Source organism: Telmatherina bonti, assembly GCF_933228915.1.
Source record: "Telmatherina bonti genome assembly, chromosome: 5".
Lineage (NCBI taxonomy): Eukaryota > Metazoa > Chordata > Actinopteri > Atheriniformes > Telmatherinidae > Telmatherina > Telmatherina bonti.
The window spans coordinates 40,411,349-40,424,277 of NC_136623.1; the positions used below are offsets into that span (position 1 = coordinate 40,411,349).

General features: G+C 56.3%; 1 protein-coding gene across 2 annotated transcripts in view; it reads right to left on the reverse strand.

The window, feature by feature from the left end:
* Nucleotides 1–752: 752 nt before the first annotated feature.
* Nucleotides 753–12,929, reverse strand: part of dyrk1b (dual-specificity tyrosine-(Y)-phosphorylation regulated kinase 1B) — a 65,565-nt gene continuing 53,388 nt past the window's right edge. For both annotated transcript variants that reach the window (XM_079240464.1, XM_079240463.1), the window contains exons 4-13: nt 10,488–10,676; nt 10,054–10,201; nt 4,425–4,574; nt 3,737–3,873; nt 3,517–3,663; nt 3,241–3,381; nt 2,961–3,081; nt 2,656–2,838; nt 2,476–2,579; nt 753–2,105 (exon numbers count right to left, since the gene is read on the reverse strand). In XM_079240464.1, coding sequence (XP_079096590.1) covers nt 1,590–2,105; nt 2,476–2,579; nt 2,656–2,838; nt 2,961–3,081; nt 3,241–3,381; nt 3,517–3,663; nt 3,737–3,873; nt 4,425–4,574; nt 10,054–10,201; nt 10,488–10,676 — 1,836 coding nt within the window. In that variant the 3' untranslated portion in view covers nt 753–1,589. The remainder of the gene's footprint in view (nt 2,106–2,475; nt 2,580–2,655; nt 2,839–2,960; nt 3,082–3,240; nt 3,382–3,516; nt 3,664–3,736; nt 3,874–4,424; nt 4,575–10,053; nt 10,202–10,487; nt 10,677–12,929) is intronic.

The window sequence follows — 12,929 nt, forward strand, 5'->3', positions numbered from 1 at the left end:
GATGGACCACCGTGATGATAGACCACCGTAGTGATGGACCATCGAGGTGATGGACCACCGTGGTGATGGACCATCGAGGTGATGGACCACCGTGGTGATGGACCATCGAGGTGATGGACCACCGTGGTGATGGACCATCGAGGTGATGGACTACTGTGGTGATGGACCATCGTGGTGATGGACCACCGTGGTGATGGACCACTGTGATGATGGACCATCGAGGTGATGGACTACTGTGGTGATGGACCATCGTGGTGATGGACCATCGAGGTGATGGACCACTGTGGTGATGGACCATCGAGGTGATGGACTACTGTGGTGATGGACCATCGTGGTGATGGACCATCGAGGTGATGGACTACTGTGGTGATGGACCATCGTGGTGATGGACCATCGAGGTGATGGACCATCGAGGTGATGGACTACTGTGGTGATGGACCATCGTGGTGATGGACCATCGTGGTGATGGACCATCGAGGTGATGGACTACTGTGGTGATGGACCATCGTGGTGATGGACCATCGAGGTGATGGACTACTGTGGTGATGGACTACTGTGGTGATGGACCATCGTGGTGATGGACCACTGTGGTGATGGACCATCGTGGTGATGGACTACTGTGGTGGAAAGTGAGACTTCCTGGGACGAGTCAGTCAGACAGTTGGAGGAAGAAAGTCAGAGATCTGATCGTTGTTTGACTTTGGTGTGCAAAAGTATACTCTTTATTCTTATTATATATCCAACTTTATTTTGCCCCAACCCCTCCCCTCCACCCAGTCCCCACAACCAGTGGCATTCCCATGATGTCACCAGTTACTGACACTGTTACAATAGCCAATCAGAGCTCACCTGCAGAAAGAAGGCAACCAAACAAAGAAGAGCAGAAAAAATTGTTACTTTCAGTTTGTTTTTCTTGTTAAATAGTAATAAATACATTGAGATGCAGTGGTTCTTACTTTATCCTTTTCTCTTAAGCACAAGGGTTAAAAAGTTTTTCATTTCTGTTTCTATTTGTTTTTTTATTTCTTTATTGATCTGTGTTGGATCTTTAGCAGCAATCCGGACCAGTTGTCATGGTGATTAGCAGCACAGAGAGGAGGAGCTGTCTGGAGGAGAACGTGACAGGAGAAGGAGGAGTAGAGGAGAGGCAGAGGAGGAGACGTTGTCGTCGTCGTCATGGACGCCTGTTCTGTCTGTCCCATCCTGGCGGCGTCCTCAGTCTCACGGTGGCTTCTGAACGCTGCACACAGCCGTTGGGAGGAGGTGATGCACCTCCTCGTCCTCTCCACATATAAACCACAACAACACGCAACTCCTCAAACGCCAGTAAATCAAATCATTAATCAACAATATTAAAACAAACTCCTCAATCATTCCTTCCAATTACAGCCGCAACAACGACAACAAAGTAAAACAGGAGAAAGGAGTTTTTCCCAGCATCGTCCTCCTCCTCCTCCTCCTCCCATGTGGAGCAATGCGCCTCCTCCAGCTCTGAACTCTCCTCCTTGTCTCTGACCTCTGGCTGTATGTGTGGATCTGTAGTCGTTGGAGTTAAAATTGTATGGCTTTAGGGCGTGGTTCAGGTTTTATCAAGAGTTGGCTGGCCCCTCGTCTGAGTCCGGCCTCCCTCTGCCCCCCGCAGCGGGGTTATTGTTGTTGGAGGCAGGGTAGTAGTCCTCAGGGGGCGGGGCTTGTGGCCCTGGGGCGGTGGGGGCCGTCCGAGTCCGGAAGGCAGACAGTCCGATTGGCAGAGCGAGGGGCAGAGACGCAGAGCCGAACTGAGAGGCCTCCATGGAAGACACCGCCCCCAGGTGGTGCAGCCCGAGGGACACGCCCACATCCATGCTGTCACTCATCTGGGGTGAGGACCCCTGCTGACCCCCGCCTCCAGCCATGCCAGTCTGTCCGCCCTGCCTCAGACCACGCCCACTGTTACCGTGGTGTGAGTACGTCGGGTGGGGGTGGTGAGGCGGGTCCAAAAAGTGGCGCTGGTGTTGTTGGGTGGCAGCTGGCTTGTGGAGCAGCAACTGGGTGTATGCTGGGTCCTGACCCCCACCTCCACCTTCACTGCCCGGCCACATCCTCATCTGCTGCTGGGAGGGAGCCTGGGGGACACAAGCGGGGACACGTCAGGACACAGGACCAGAGAACCGCTCAGCCGACCCATTTACTGGACCGTCAGACAGCCGGAGTCTACAGGAACCCAGTTAAACAGACGCAACTAGTGATGTCACTTCCTTTTGTTCTCCACGCCACACCGCCGTTAGCTGGCGCTAGCCGCTAATAAACCAGCTGTTCCGTCGCTCACGTTGGGACGGCGTTTCCCTTCCAAGTCTGTAAATGAATGCATGAATCCTCATGTCAGCGTCTACATGAATAATCTGACAGGTCCAGAAACGGGTTGATGGCGGTCCTGGGAAGGTCGGGACATTAGGACGGGCATGGCGGGGGGCACGGCGGGGGGCACGGCGGTACCTGAGGACTGGTCATCTCGTAGTCTGAATGGGTGACAGCAGAGTTGTAGTAGCGGTTACTGTAACGGTAGTTACGGTTGTCGTTGGAAGAACCACTGGAGCCACCTGGAAACAAGCAGAAGCCACGTTAAAGTCCAAACACTCAGAACCTTCCAGGTTCTGCCATGAGACGGCGTCTTACCGGAGCTCGAGACGGAGCTGGTCGTGGAGGTGGAATGGGAGTGGTCCATGGCAGGAGAGGTGGAGGTCGACGAACTGGTGTTGGTTCCTTCATCTGTCGTCTTCTTGAAGAAGTTGTGCTGCAGGGCGTAGAATGGCGTGATTCGGCTCTTCGGGTCGTAGTCCAGCATGCGCAGGATCAGGTCTGAAAGACGCCAAGAAACCACGATGAGCAGGAGGAGGAGGAGCAGGAGGAGCAGCAGCACCTCCTGGTCAGTCCAGGTGGAAGTGGTCCAGCCGGTGAGGAGCGTCTCCCTGCCGGTTTACCTTTAAACTTCAGGTAGTCACAAGGGGCGTGGCCTGGCTCTCCTGCCCTCCGACCCCCGGGACCGCCCGTCTCCACGCCCAGGATCTCATGAAGACGCCGCGTAGCCGGAGGTTTATACTCCTGCAGAGACAACATGTCAGCACTGTGGCAGGAAGGGTGTTTGGACCGCCCCCGCAGCGGTGCCGTCCCATCATGCAACGCTGCATGTGAGGCTCGGCTGGGCGGGCGCGTGGCGGGCGTGTGGCGGGCGCGTGGCGGGCGCTGTGAAGGACAACCCACCTTCTTGACGTCCTTGTTCTTCTTCACTGTCCAGAGACCGTCGGACAGCTTGTCAAAATACTTCCTGGCTTTAGGAGCAGCGTCCAGCATGTGGCTGGGTGGAACCCCCAGAACCTCCACGATCTTATTCATCTGGTCGACCTGCACACACACACACACACACACACACACACACACACACACACACACACACACACACACACACACACACACGCTTTGTCATTCCTGCTGGACGGAGGCTGACCGGGCCTCGCCGGGCACGCCGGATGCTTTTACCTCGTTGGAGCCGCTGAAGAGAGGCTCCCCTGTGTGCATCTCCACCAGGATGCAGCCCAGAGACCACATGTCGATGGCCAGGTCATACGGCATTCCCAGGAGAACCTCGGGAGAGCGGTAAAATCTGCTCTGTATGTACTGATAGATCTGACAAGAGGAAGGACGCATCAGCTCTGAATCCGATAAACCAGCTGAGACACAGGCCGCTGTTTCCACTCACCCTCTGTCCAAGCTGGCAGGACGATCCAAAGTCCACGATCTTGATGGCAGACCTTTTGGGGTTACAGAGCAGGATGTTCTCTGGTTTCAGGTCGCAGTGGATGATTGACAGCTCTGGAGTGGCCAGGAATAATAATGCTGGGAGGAAACAGACATGTTCAACGTTTAACACACGAATGCAGAGCTGGGAAAAGGAATGAAATATGTACGTCAGGAGCCATTAATCACATTTAATCAGGAAGCACCACGTGAACAAGGGAAGCCGCGAGCGGCATCCATCGGGTTCCAGCCCTGTGCTGAAGGCTCAGACGCGATGGACACAATGTGTCCAAGTAAACTTTTTTGACTCCATACTTTGGGTGATTGTTGCTGTTGCTAGGGGGCGCTGCCGAGTCATTTTACACTGACATGAACGTGGACCGTAGAAGATCGCCGGACTTGAGGTGTGTTAAGTTTCTCAACTTTTCACAGAGGCTAAGGGGTCAAATTTGAGCGAGTTGTGCTGAGAATAAAAATAAACATTTGTAAAATCGGTTCCGATCTCTACTTGGTCCGGCTCGGACCGAAAACCCGTTTGGAATGGAACATGCCTACGGCGTTCCTGTGGAAACAGGTTTATGTAATGTGTGTGTAGTGTTTCAGTGGAAATGTTTGGGTTGGGAAGGACACGTGGCGTCTTGTGCACCCACCTGTGCAGAGCTGCTGTGCAAACTTCCTGGTGAGGTTGAGAGAAACTCCGCGGAAGTTGGTGTTCCTCAGCAGGTCGTACAAGTTGTAGCTCAACAACTCGAACACCAAACACAGATGGTTCCTAAACATAAAGTGGCGCTTCAGGTGGACTGCAGAGGGACAGACAGACCGAGAACGGGACAGGGTTAGAGTCAGACCAGGTCTTATGATGGTAATGTCTCATTCTGATCTTGTTGTCTTCATCAGTCTCCGCTAAACCGCTGTGTGTGTCCTACCGCTGTATGTGTCCTACCGCTGTGTGTGTCCTACGGCTGTGTGTGTCCTACCGCTGTATGTGTCCTACCGCTGTATGTGTCCTACCGCTGTGTGTGTCCTACGGCTGTGTGTGTCCTACCGCTGTATGTGTCCTACCGCTGTATGTGTCCTACCGCTGTGTGTGTCCTACGGCTGTGTGTGTCCTACCGCTGTATGTGTCCTACCGCTGTATGTGTCCTACCGCTGTGTGTGTCCTACGGCTGTGTGTGTCCTACCGCTGTATGTGTCCTACCGCTGTATGTGTCCTACCGCTGTGTGTGTCCTACCGCTGTGTGTGTCCTACCGCTGTATATGTCCTACGGCTGTGTGTGTCCTACCGCTGTATGTGTCCTACCGCTGTGTGTGTCCTACCGCTGTGTGTGTCCTACCGCTGTATGTGTCCTACGGCTGTGTGTGTCCTACCGCTGTGTGTGTCCTACCGCTGTATGTGTCCTACCGCTGTGTGTGTCCTACGGCTGTGTGTGTCCTACCGCTGTGTGTGTCCTACCGCTGTGTGTGTCCTACGGCTGTGTGTGTCCTACGGCTGTGTGTGTCCTACCGCTGTGTGTGTCCTACCGCTGTATGTGTCCTACGGCTGTGTGTGTCCTACGGCTGTGTGTGTCCTACCGCTGTATGTGTCCTACCGCTGTGTGTGTCCTACGGCTGTGTGTGTCCTACGGCTGTGTGTGTCCTACCGCTGTGTGTGTCCTACCGCTGTGTGTGTCCTACCGCTGTGTGTGTCCTACGGCTGTGTGTGTCCTACGGCTGTGTGTGTCCTACCGCTGTGTGTGTCCTACCGCTGTATGTGTCCTACCGCTGTGTGTGTCCTACGGCTGTGTGTGTCCTACCGCTGTGTGTGTCCTACCGCTGTGTGTGTCCTACGGCTGTGTGTGTCCTACGGCTGTGTGTGTCCTACCGCTGTGTGTGTCCTACCGCTGTATGTGTCCTACCGCTGTGTGTGTCCTACGGCTGTGTGTGTCCTACCGCTGTGTGTGTCCTACCGCTGTGTGTGTCCTACGGCTGTGTGTGTCCTACGGCTGTGTGTGTCCTACCGCTGTGTGTGTCCTACCGCTGTGTGTGTCCTACCGCTGTGTGTGTCCTACGGCTGTGTGTGTCCTACGGCTGTGTGTGTCCTACCGCTGTGTGTGTCCTACCGCTGTATGTGTCCTACGGCTGTGTGTGTCCTACGGCTGTGTGTGTCCTACCGCTGTGTGTGTCCTACCGCTGTATGTGTCCTACGGCTGTGTGTGTCCTACGGCTGTGTGTGTCCTACGGCTGTGTGTGTCCTACCGCTGTGTGTGTCCTACCGCTGTATGTGTCCTACGGCTGTGTGTGTCCTACCGCTGTGTGTGTCCTACGGCTGTGTGTGTCCTACCGCTGTGTGTGTCCTACCACTGTATATGTCCTACGGCTGTGTGTGTCCTACGGCTGTGTGTGTCCTACCGCTGTGTGTGTCCTACCGCTGTATGTGTCCTACGGCTGTGTGTGTCCTACGGCTGTGTGTGTCCTACCGCTGTGTGTGTCCTACCGCTGTGTGTGTCCTACGGCTGTGTGTGTCCTACGGCTGTGTGTGTCCTACGGCTGTATATGTCCTACGGCTGTGTGTGTCCTACCGCTGTGTGTGTCCTACCGCTGTGTGTGTCCTACCGCTGTGTGTGTCCTACGGCTGTGTGTGTCCTACCGCTGTGTGTGTCCTACCACTGTATATGTCCTACGGCTGTGTGTGTCCTACGGCTGTGTGTGTCCTACCGCTGTATATGTCCTACGGCTGTGTGTGTCCTACCGCTGTGTGTGTCCTACCGCTGTATGTGTCCTACCGCTGTGTGTGTCCTACCGCTGTGTGTGTCCTACGGCTGTGTGTGTCCTACGGCTGTGTGTGTCCTACCGCTGTGTGTGTCCTACCGCTGTGTGTGTCCTACGGCTGTGTGTGTCCTACCGCTGTATATGTCCTACCGCTGTGTGTGTCCTACCGCTGTGTGTGTCCTACCGCTGTGTGTGTCCTACCGCTGTATGTGTCCTACCGCTGTGTGTGTCCTACCGCTGTGTGTGTCCTACCGCTGTATATGTCCTACCGCTGTGTGTGTCCTACCGCTGTGTGTGTCCTACCGCTGTGTGTGTCCTACCGCTGTATATGTCCTACCGCTGTGTGTGTCCTACCGCTGTGTGTGTCCTACCGCTGTATATGTCCTACGGCTGTGTGTGTCCTACGGCTGTGTGTGTCCTACCGCTGTGTGTGTCCTACCGCTGTATGTGTCCTACGGCTGTGTGTGTCCTACCGCTGTGTGTCCTACCGCTGTATGTGTCCTACCGCTGTATATGTCCTACCGCTGTATGTGTCCTACCGCTGTGTGTGTCCTACCGCTGTATATGTCCTACCGCTGTATGTGTCCTACCGCTGTGTGTGTCCTACCGCTGTGTGTGTCCTACCGCTGTGTGTGTCCTACGGCTGTGTGTGTCCTACCGCTGTGTGTGTCCTACCGCTGTGTGTGTCCTACCGCTGTATATGTCCTACCGCTGTGTGTGTCCTACCGCTGTGTGTGTCCTACCGCTGTGTGTGTCCTACGGCTGTGTGTGTCCTACCGCTGTGTGTGTCCTACCGCTGTGTGTGTCCTACCGCTGTATATGTCCTACCGCTGTGTGTGTCCTACCGCTGTGTGTGTCCTACCGCTGTATGTGTCCTACCGCTGTATGTGTCCTACCGCTGTATATGTCCTACCGCTGTGTGTGTCCTACCGCTGTGTGTGTCCTACCGCTGTATATGTCCTACCGCTGTGTGTGTCCTACCGCTGTGTGTGTCCTACCGCTGTATATGTCCTACCGCTGTGTGTGTCCTACCGCTGTGTGTGTCCTACCACTGTGTGTGTCCTACCGCTGTGTGTGTCCTACCGCTGTGTGTGTCCTACCGCTGTATATGTCCTACCGCTGTGTGTGTCCTACCGCTGTATATGTCCTACCGCTGTGTGTGTCCTACCGCTGTGTGTGTCCTACTGCTGTATATGTCCTACCGCTGTGTGTGTCCTACCGCTGTGTGTGTCCTACCGCTGTATATGTCCTACCGCTGTGTGTGTCCTACCGCTGTGTGTGTCCTACCGCTGTGTGTGTCCTACCGCTGTATATGTTCTACCGCTGTGTGTGTCCTACCGCTGTGTGTGTCCTACCGCGGTGTGTGTCCTACCGCTGTATATGTCCTACCGCGGTGTGTGTCCTACCGCTGTATGTGTCCTACCGCTGTATATGTCCTACCGCGGTGTGTGTCCTACCGCGGTGTGTGTCCTACCGCTGTATGTGTCCTACCGCTGTATATGTCCTACCGCTGTGTGTGTCCTACCGCTGTGTGTGTCCTACCGCTGTGTGTGTCCTACGGCTGTGTGTGTCCTACCGCTGTATATGTCCTACCGCTGTGTGTGTCCTACCGCTGTGTGTGTCCTACCGCTGTATGTGTCCTACCGCTGTATGTGTCCTACCGCTGTGTATGTCCTACGGCTGTGTGTGTCCTACCGCTGTATATGTCCTACCGCTGTGTGTGTCCTACCGCTGTATGTGTCCTACCGCTGTATGTGTCCTACCGCTGTATATGTCCTACCGCTGTGTGTGTCCTACCGCTGTGTGTGTCCTACCGCTGTATATGTCCTACCACTGTGTGTGTCCTACCGCTGTATATGTCCTACCACTGTGTGTGTCCTACCGCTGTGTGTGTCCTACCGCTGTGTGTGTCCTACCGCTGTACATGTCCTACCACAGTGTGTGTCCTACCGCTGTGTGTGTCCTACCGCTGTATATGTCCTACCACAGTGTGTGTCCTACCGCTGTGTGTGTCCTACCGCTGTGTATGTCCTACCGCTGTGTGTGTCCTACCGCTGTATATGTCCTACCGCTGTGTGTGTCCTACCGCTGTATGTGTCCTACCGCTGTATATGTCCTACCGCTGTGTGTGTCCTACCGCTGTATATGTCCTACCGCTGTGTGTGTCCTACCGCTGTATGTGTCCTACCGCTGTATATGTCCTACCGCTGTGTGTGTCCTACCGCTGTGTGTGTCCTACCGCTGTATATGTCCTACCGCTGTGTGTGTCCTACCGCTGTGTGTGTCCTACCGCTGTGTGTGTCCTACCGCTGTATATGTCCTACCGCTGTATGTGTCCTACCGCTGTGTGTGTCCTACCGCTGTATATGTCCTACGGCTGTGTGTGTCCTACCGCTGTATATGTCCTACCGCTGTGTGTGTCCTACCGCTGTGTGTGTCCTACCGCTGTATATGTCCTACCGCTGTGTGTGTCCTACCGCTGTGTGTGTCCTACCGCTGTATATGTCCTACCGCTGTGTGTGTCCTACCGCTGTGTGTGTCCTACCGCTGTATATGTCCTACCGCTGTGTGTGTCCTACCGCTGTGTGTGTCCTACCACTGTGTGTGTCCTACCGCTGTGTGTGTCCTACCGCTGTGTGTGTCCTACCGCTGTATATGTCCTACCGCTGTGTGTGTCCTACCGCTGTATATGTCCTACCGCTGTGTGTGTCCTACCGCTGTGTGTGTCCTACTGCTGTATATGTCCTACCGCTGTGTGTGTCCTACCGCTGTGTGTGTCCTACCGCTGTATATGTCCTACCGCTGTGTGTGTCCTACCGCTGTATATGTTCTACCGCTGTGTGTGTCCTACCGCTGTGTGTGTCCTACCGCGGTGTGTGTCCTACCGCTGTATATGTCCTACCGCGGTGTGTGTCCTACCGCTGTATGTGTCCTACCGCTGTATATGTCCTACCGCGGTGTGTGTCCTACCGCTGTATATGTCCTACCGCGGTGTGTGTCCTACCGCTGTATGTGTCCTACCGCTGTATATGTCCTACCGCGGTGTGTGTCCTACCGCTGTGTGTGTCCTACCGCGGTGTGTGTCCTACCGCTGTATATGTCCTACCGCGGTGTGTGTCCTACCGCTGTGTGTGTCCTACCGCTGTATATGTCCTACCGCTGTATGTGTCCTACCGCTGTATATGTCCTACCGCGGTGTGTGTCCTACCGCTGTATGTGTCCTACCGCTGTATATGTCCTACCGCGGTGTGTGTCCTACCGCTGTATGTGTCCTACCGCTGTATATGTCCTACCGCGGTGTGTGTCCTACCGCGGTGTGTGTCCTACCGCTGTGTGTGTCCTACCGCTGTATGTGTCCTACCGCTGTATGTGTCCTACCGCGGTGTGTGTCCTACCGCGGTGTGTGTCCTACCGCTGTGTGTGTCCTACCGCTGTATGTGTCCTACCGCGGTGTGTGTCCTACCGCGGTGTGTGTCCTACCGCTGTGTGTGTCCTACCGCTGTATGTGTCCTACCGCGGTGTTTGTCCTACCTATGTAATATTTCATCTCCGTGTCGTGCTTGTTCATGAGCTCCAGCAGGCGTAACTCAATCTGGGCCTGGTTTAAAAAAGCCTTTTTGTTCTTGATGATCTTGATGGCCACCCACTCCTGCTCATGGTGGTCGTAGGCCTTCACCACCTGCAGACACACACATCACAGCATGTTGACACCCGAGGATGATGCAGCTCCTGCAGCGTGGGGGATGGAGTCGGCCCGCACATCTTCAGGAGATCAGCTTCAGGTTTCCGCCAGAACAATGAGAAGCTTGCGTCTCAGTTTGGAAGCTAACCCCAAACATGCCATTTTCATTCATTTAACCTTCAAATCGTGTCATTGTCGCGTCCCTGAAACGCTGTTACACTGAGAACCATCCACATGGCGCCAGAACCGACGATGTGGACCGGCTGGCCAGACAGGACCTCACCTGTCCGAAGGAGCCCTTCCCGATCAGCGAGTCTATCTCGTAGCGGTCCAGCCACTTCTCTCCGTTTTTGACAATGTAATCGTAGTTGTCGTCATCGTAGCCGTCGTTGTAAACCTTCCTCTCCTTCTTGGTGCTGCTGTCCTCAGGAGGGACCTGCTGGGCCCGCCGCTTCTTCTTGGTATAGTACACCTGGGGGGCGCATCAGGAGCCAATCAGACATCACCGCCACTGAGCCGCGACGGCGGGAAGGCAGGTGTGTGTGGGGCAGGTGTGTGTCTGGGGCAGGTGTGTGTGGGGCAGGTGTGTGTAAGGCAGGTGTGTGTGGGGCAGGTGTGTGTGTGAGGCAAGTGTGTGTATGTGGCAGGTGTGTGTGTGAGGCAAGTGTGTGTATGTGGCAGGTGTGTGTGTGGGGCAGGTGTGTGTATGTGGCAGGTGTGTGTGTGGGGCAGGTGTGTGTGAGGCAGGTGTGTATGTGGCAGGTGTGTGTGTGGGGCAGGTGTGTGTGAGGCAGGTGTGTGTGAGGCAGGTGTGTGTCTGGGGCAGGTGTGTGTGGGGCAGGTGTGTGTGAGGCAGGTGTGTGTGGGGCAGGTGTGTGTGAGGCAGGTGTGTGTGAGGCAGGTGTGTGTGTGGGGCAGGTGTGTGTGGGGCAGGTGTGTGTGAGGCAGGTGTGTGTGAGGCAGGTGTGTGTCTGGGGCAGGTGTGTGTGGGGCAGGTGTGTGTGTGGAGCAGGTGTGTGTGAGGCAGGTGTGTGTGAGGCAGGTGTGTGTCTGGGGCAGGTGTGTGTGGGGCAGGTGTGTGTGTGGGGCAGGTGTGTGTGTGGGGCAGGTGTGTGTGGGGCAGGTGTGTGTGAGGCAGGTGTGTGTGGGGCAGGTGTGTGTGAGGCAGATGTGTGTGAGGCAGGTGTGTGTCTGGGGCAGGTGTGTGTGGGGCAGGTGTGTGTGTGGGGCAGGTGTGTGTGTGGGGCAGGTGTGTGTGTGGGGCAGGTGTGTGTGAGGCAGGTGTGTGTGAGGCAGGTGTGTGTGGGGCAGGTGTGTGTGTGGGGCAGGTGTGTGTGGGGCAGGTGTGTGTGAGGCAGATGTGTGTGAGGCAGGTGTGTGTCTGGGGCAGGTGTGTGTGGGGCAGGTGTGTGTGAGGCAGGTGTGTGTGGGGCAGGTGTGTGTGAGGCAGATGTGTGTGAGGCAGGTGTGTGTCTGGGGCAGGTGTGTGTGGGGCAGGTGTGTGTGTGGGGCAGGTGTGTGTGTGGGGCAGGTGTGTGTGAGGCAGGTGTGTGTGTGGGGCAGGTGTGTGTGTGGGGCAGGTGTGTGTGGGGCAGGTGTGTGTGGGGCAGGTGTGTGTGTGGGGCAGGTGTGTGTGTGGGGCAGGTGTGTGTGGGGCAGGTGTGTGTGAGGCAGGTGTGTGTGAGGCAGGTGTGTGTGTGAGGCAGGTGTGTGTGAGGCAGGTGTGTGTGAGGCAGGTGTGTGTCTGGGGCAGGTGTGTGTGGGGCAGGTGTGTGTGTGGGGCAGGTGTGTGTGTGGGGCAGGTGTGTGTGAGGCAGGTGTGTGTGTGGGGCAGGTGTGTGTGAGGCAGGTGTGTGTGGGGCAGGTGTGTGTGAGGCAGGTGTGTGTGGGGCAGGTGTGTGTGAGGCAGGTGTGTGTGAGGCAGGTGTGTGTGGGGCAGGTGTGTGTGAGGCAGGTGTGTGTCTGGGGCAGGTGTGTGTGGGGCAGGTGTGTGTGTGAGGCAGGTGTGTGTGGGGCAGGTGTGTGTGAGGCAGGTGTGTGTGAGGCAGGTGTGTGTGAGGCAGGTGTGTGTTAGGCAGGTGTGTGTCTGGGGCAGGTGTGTGTGGGGCAGGTGTGTGTGAGGCAGGTGTGTGTGGGGCAGGTGTGTGTGGGGCAGGTGTGTGTGGGGCAGGTGTGTGTGAGGCAGGTGTGTGTGGGGCAGGTGTGTGTGAGGCAGATGTGTGTGAGGCAGGTGTGTGTGGGGCAGGTGTGTGTGGGGCAGGTGTGTGTGAGGCAGGTGTGTGTGGGGCAGGTGTGTGTGGGGCAGGTGTGTGTGAGGCAGGTGTGTGTGAGGCAGGTGTGTGTGGGGCAGGTGTGTGTGTGAGGCAGGTGTGTGTGGGGCAGGTGTGTGTGAGGCAGGTGTGTGTGGGGCAGGTGTGTGTGGGGCAGGTGTGTGTGAGGCAGGTGTGTGTGGGGCAGGTGTGTGTGGGGCAGGTGTGTGTGAGGCAGGTGTGTGTGGGGCAGGTGTGTGTGGGGCAGGTGTGTGTGAGGCAGGTGTGTGTGGGGCAGGTGTGTGTGAGGCAGGTGTGTGTGAGGCAGGTGTGTGTGGGGCAGGTGTGTGTGTGAGGCAGGTGTGTGTGAGGCAGGTGTGTGTGGGGCAGGTGTGTGTGGGGCAGGTGTGTGTGAGGCAGGTGTGTGTGGGGCAGGTGTGTGTGGGGCAGGTGTGTGTGAGGCAGGTGTGTGTGGG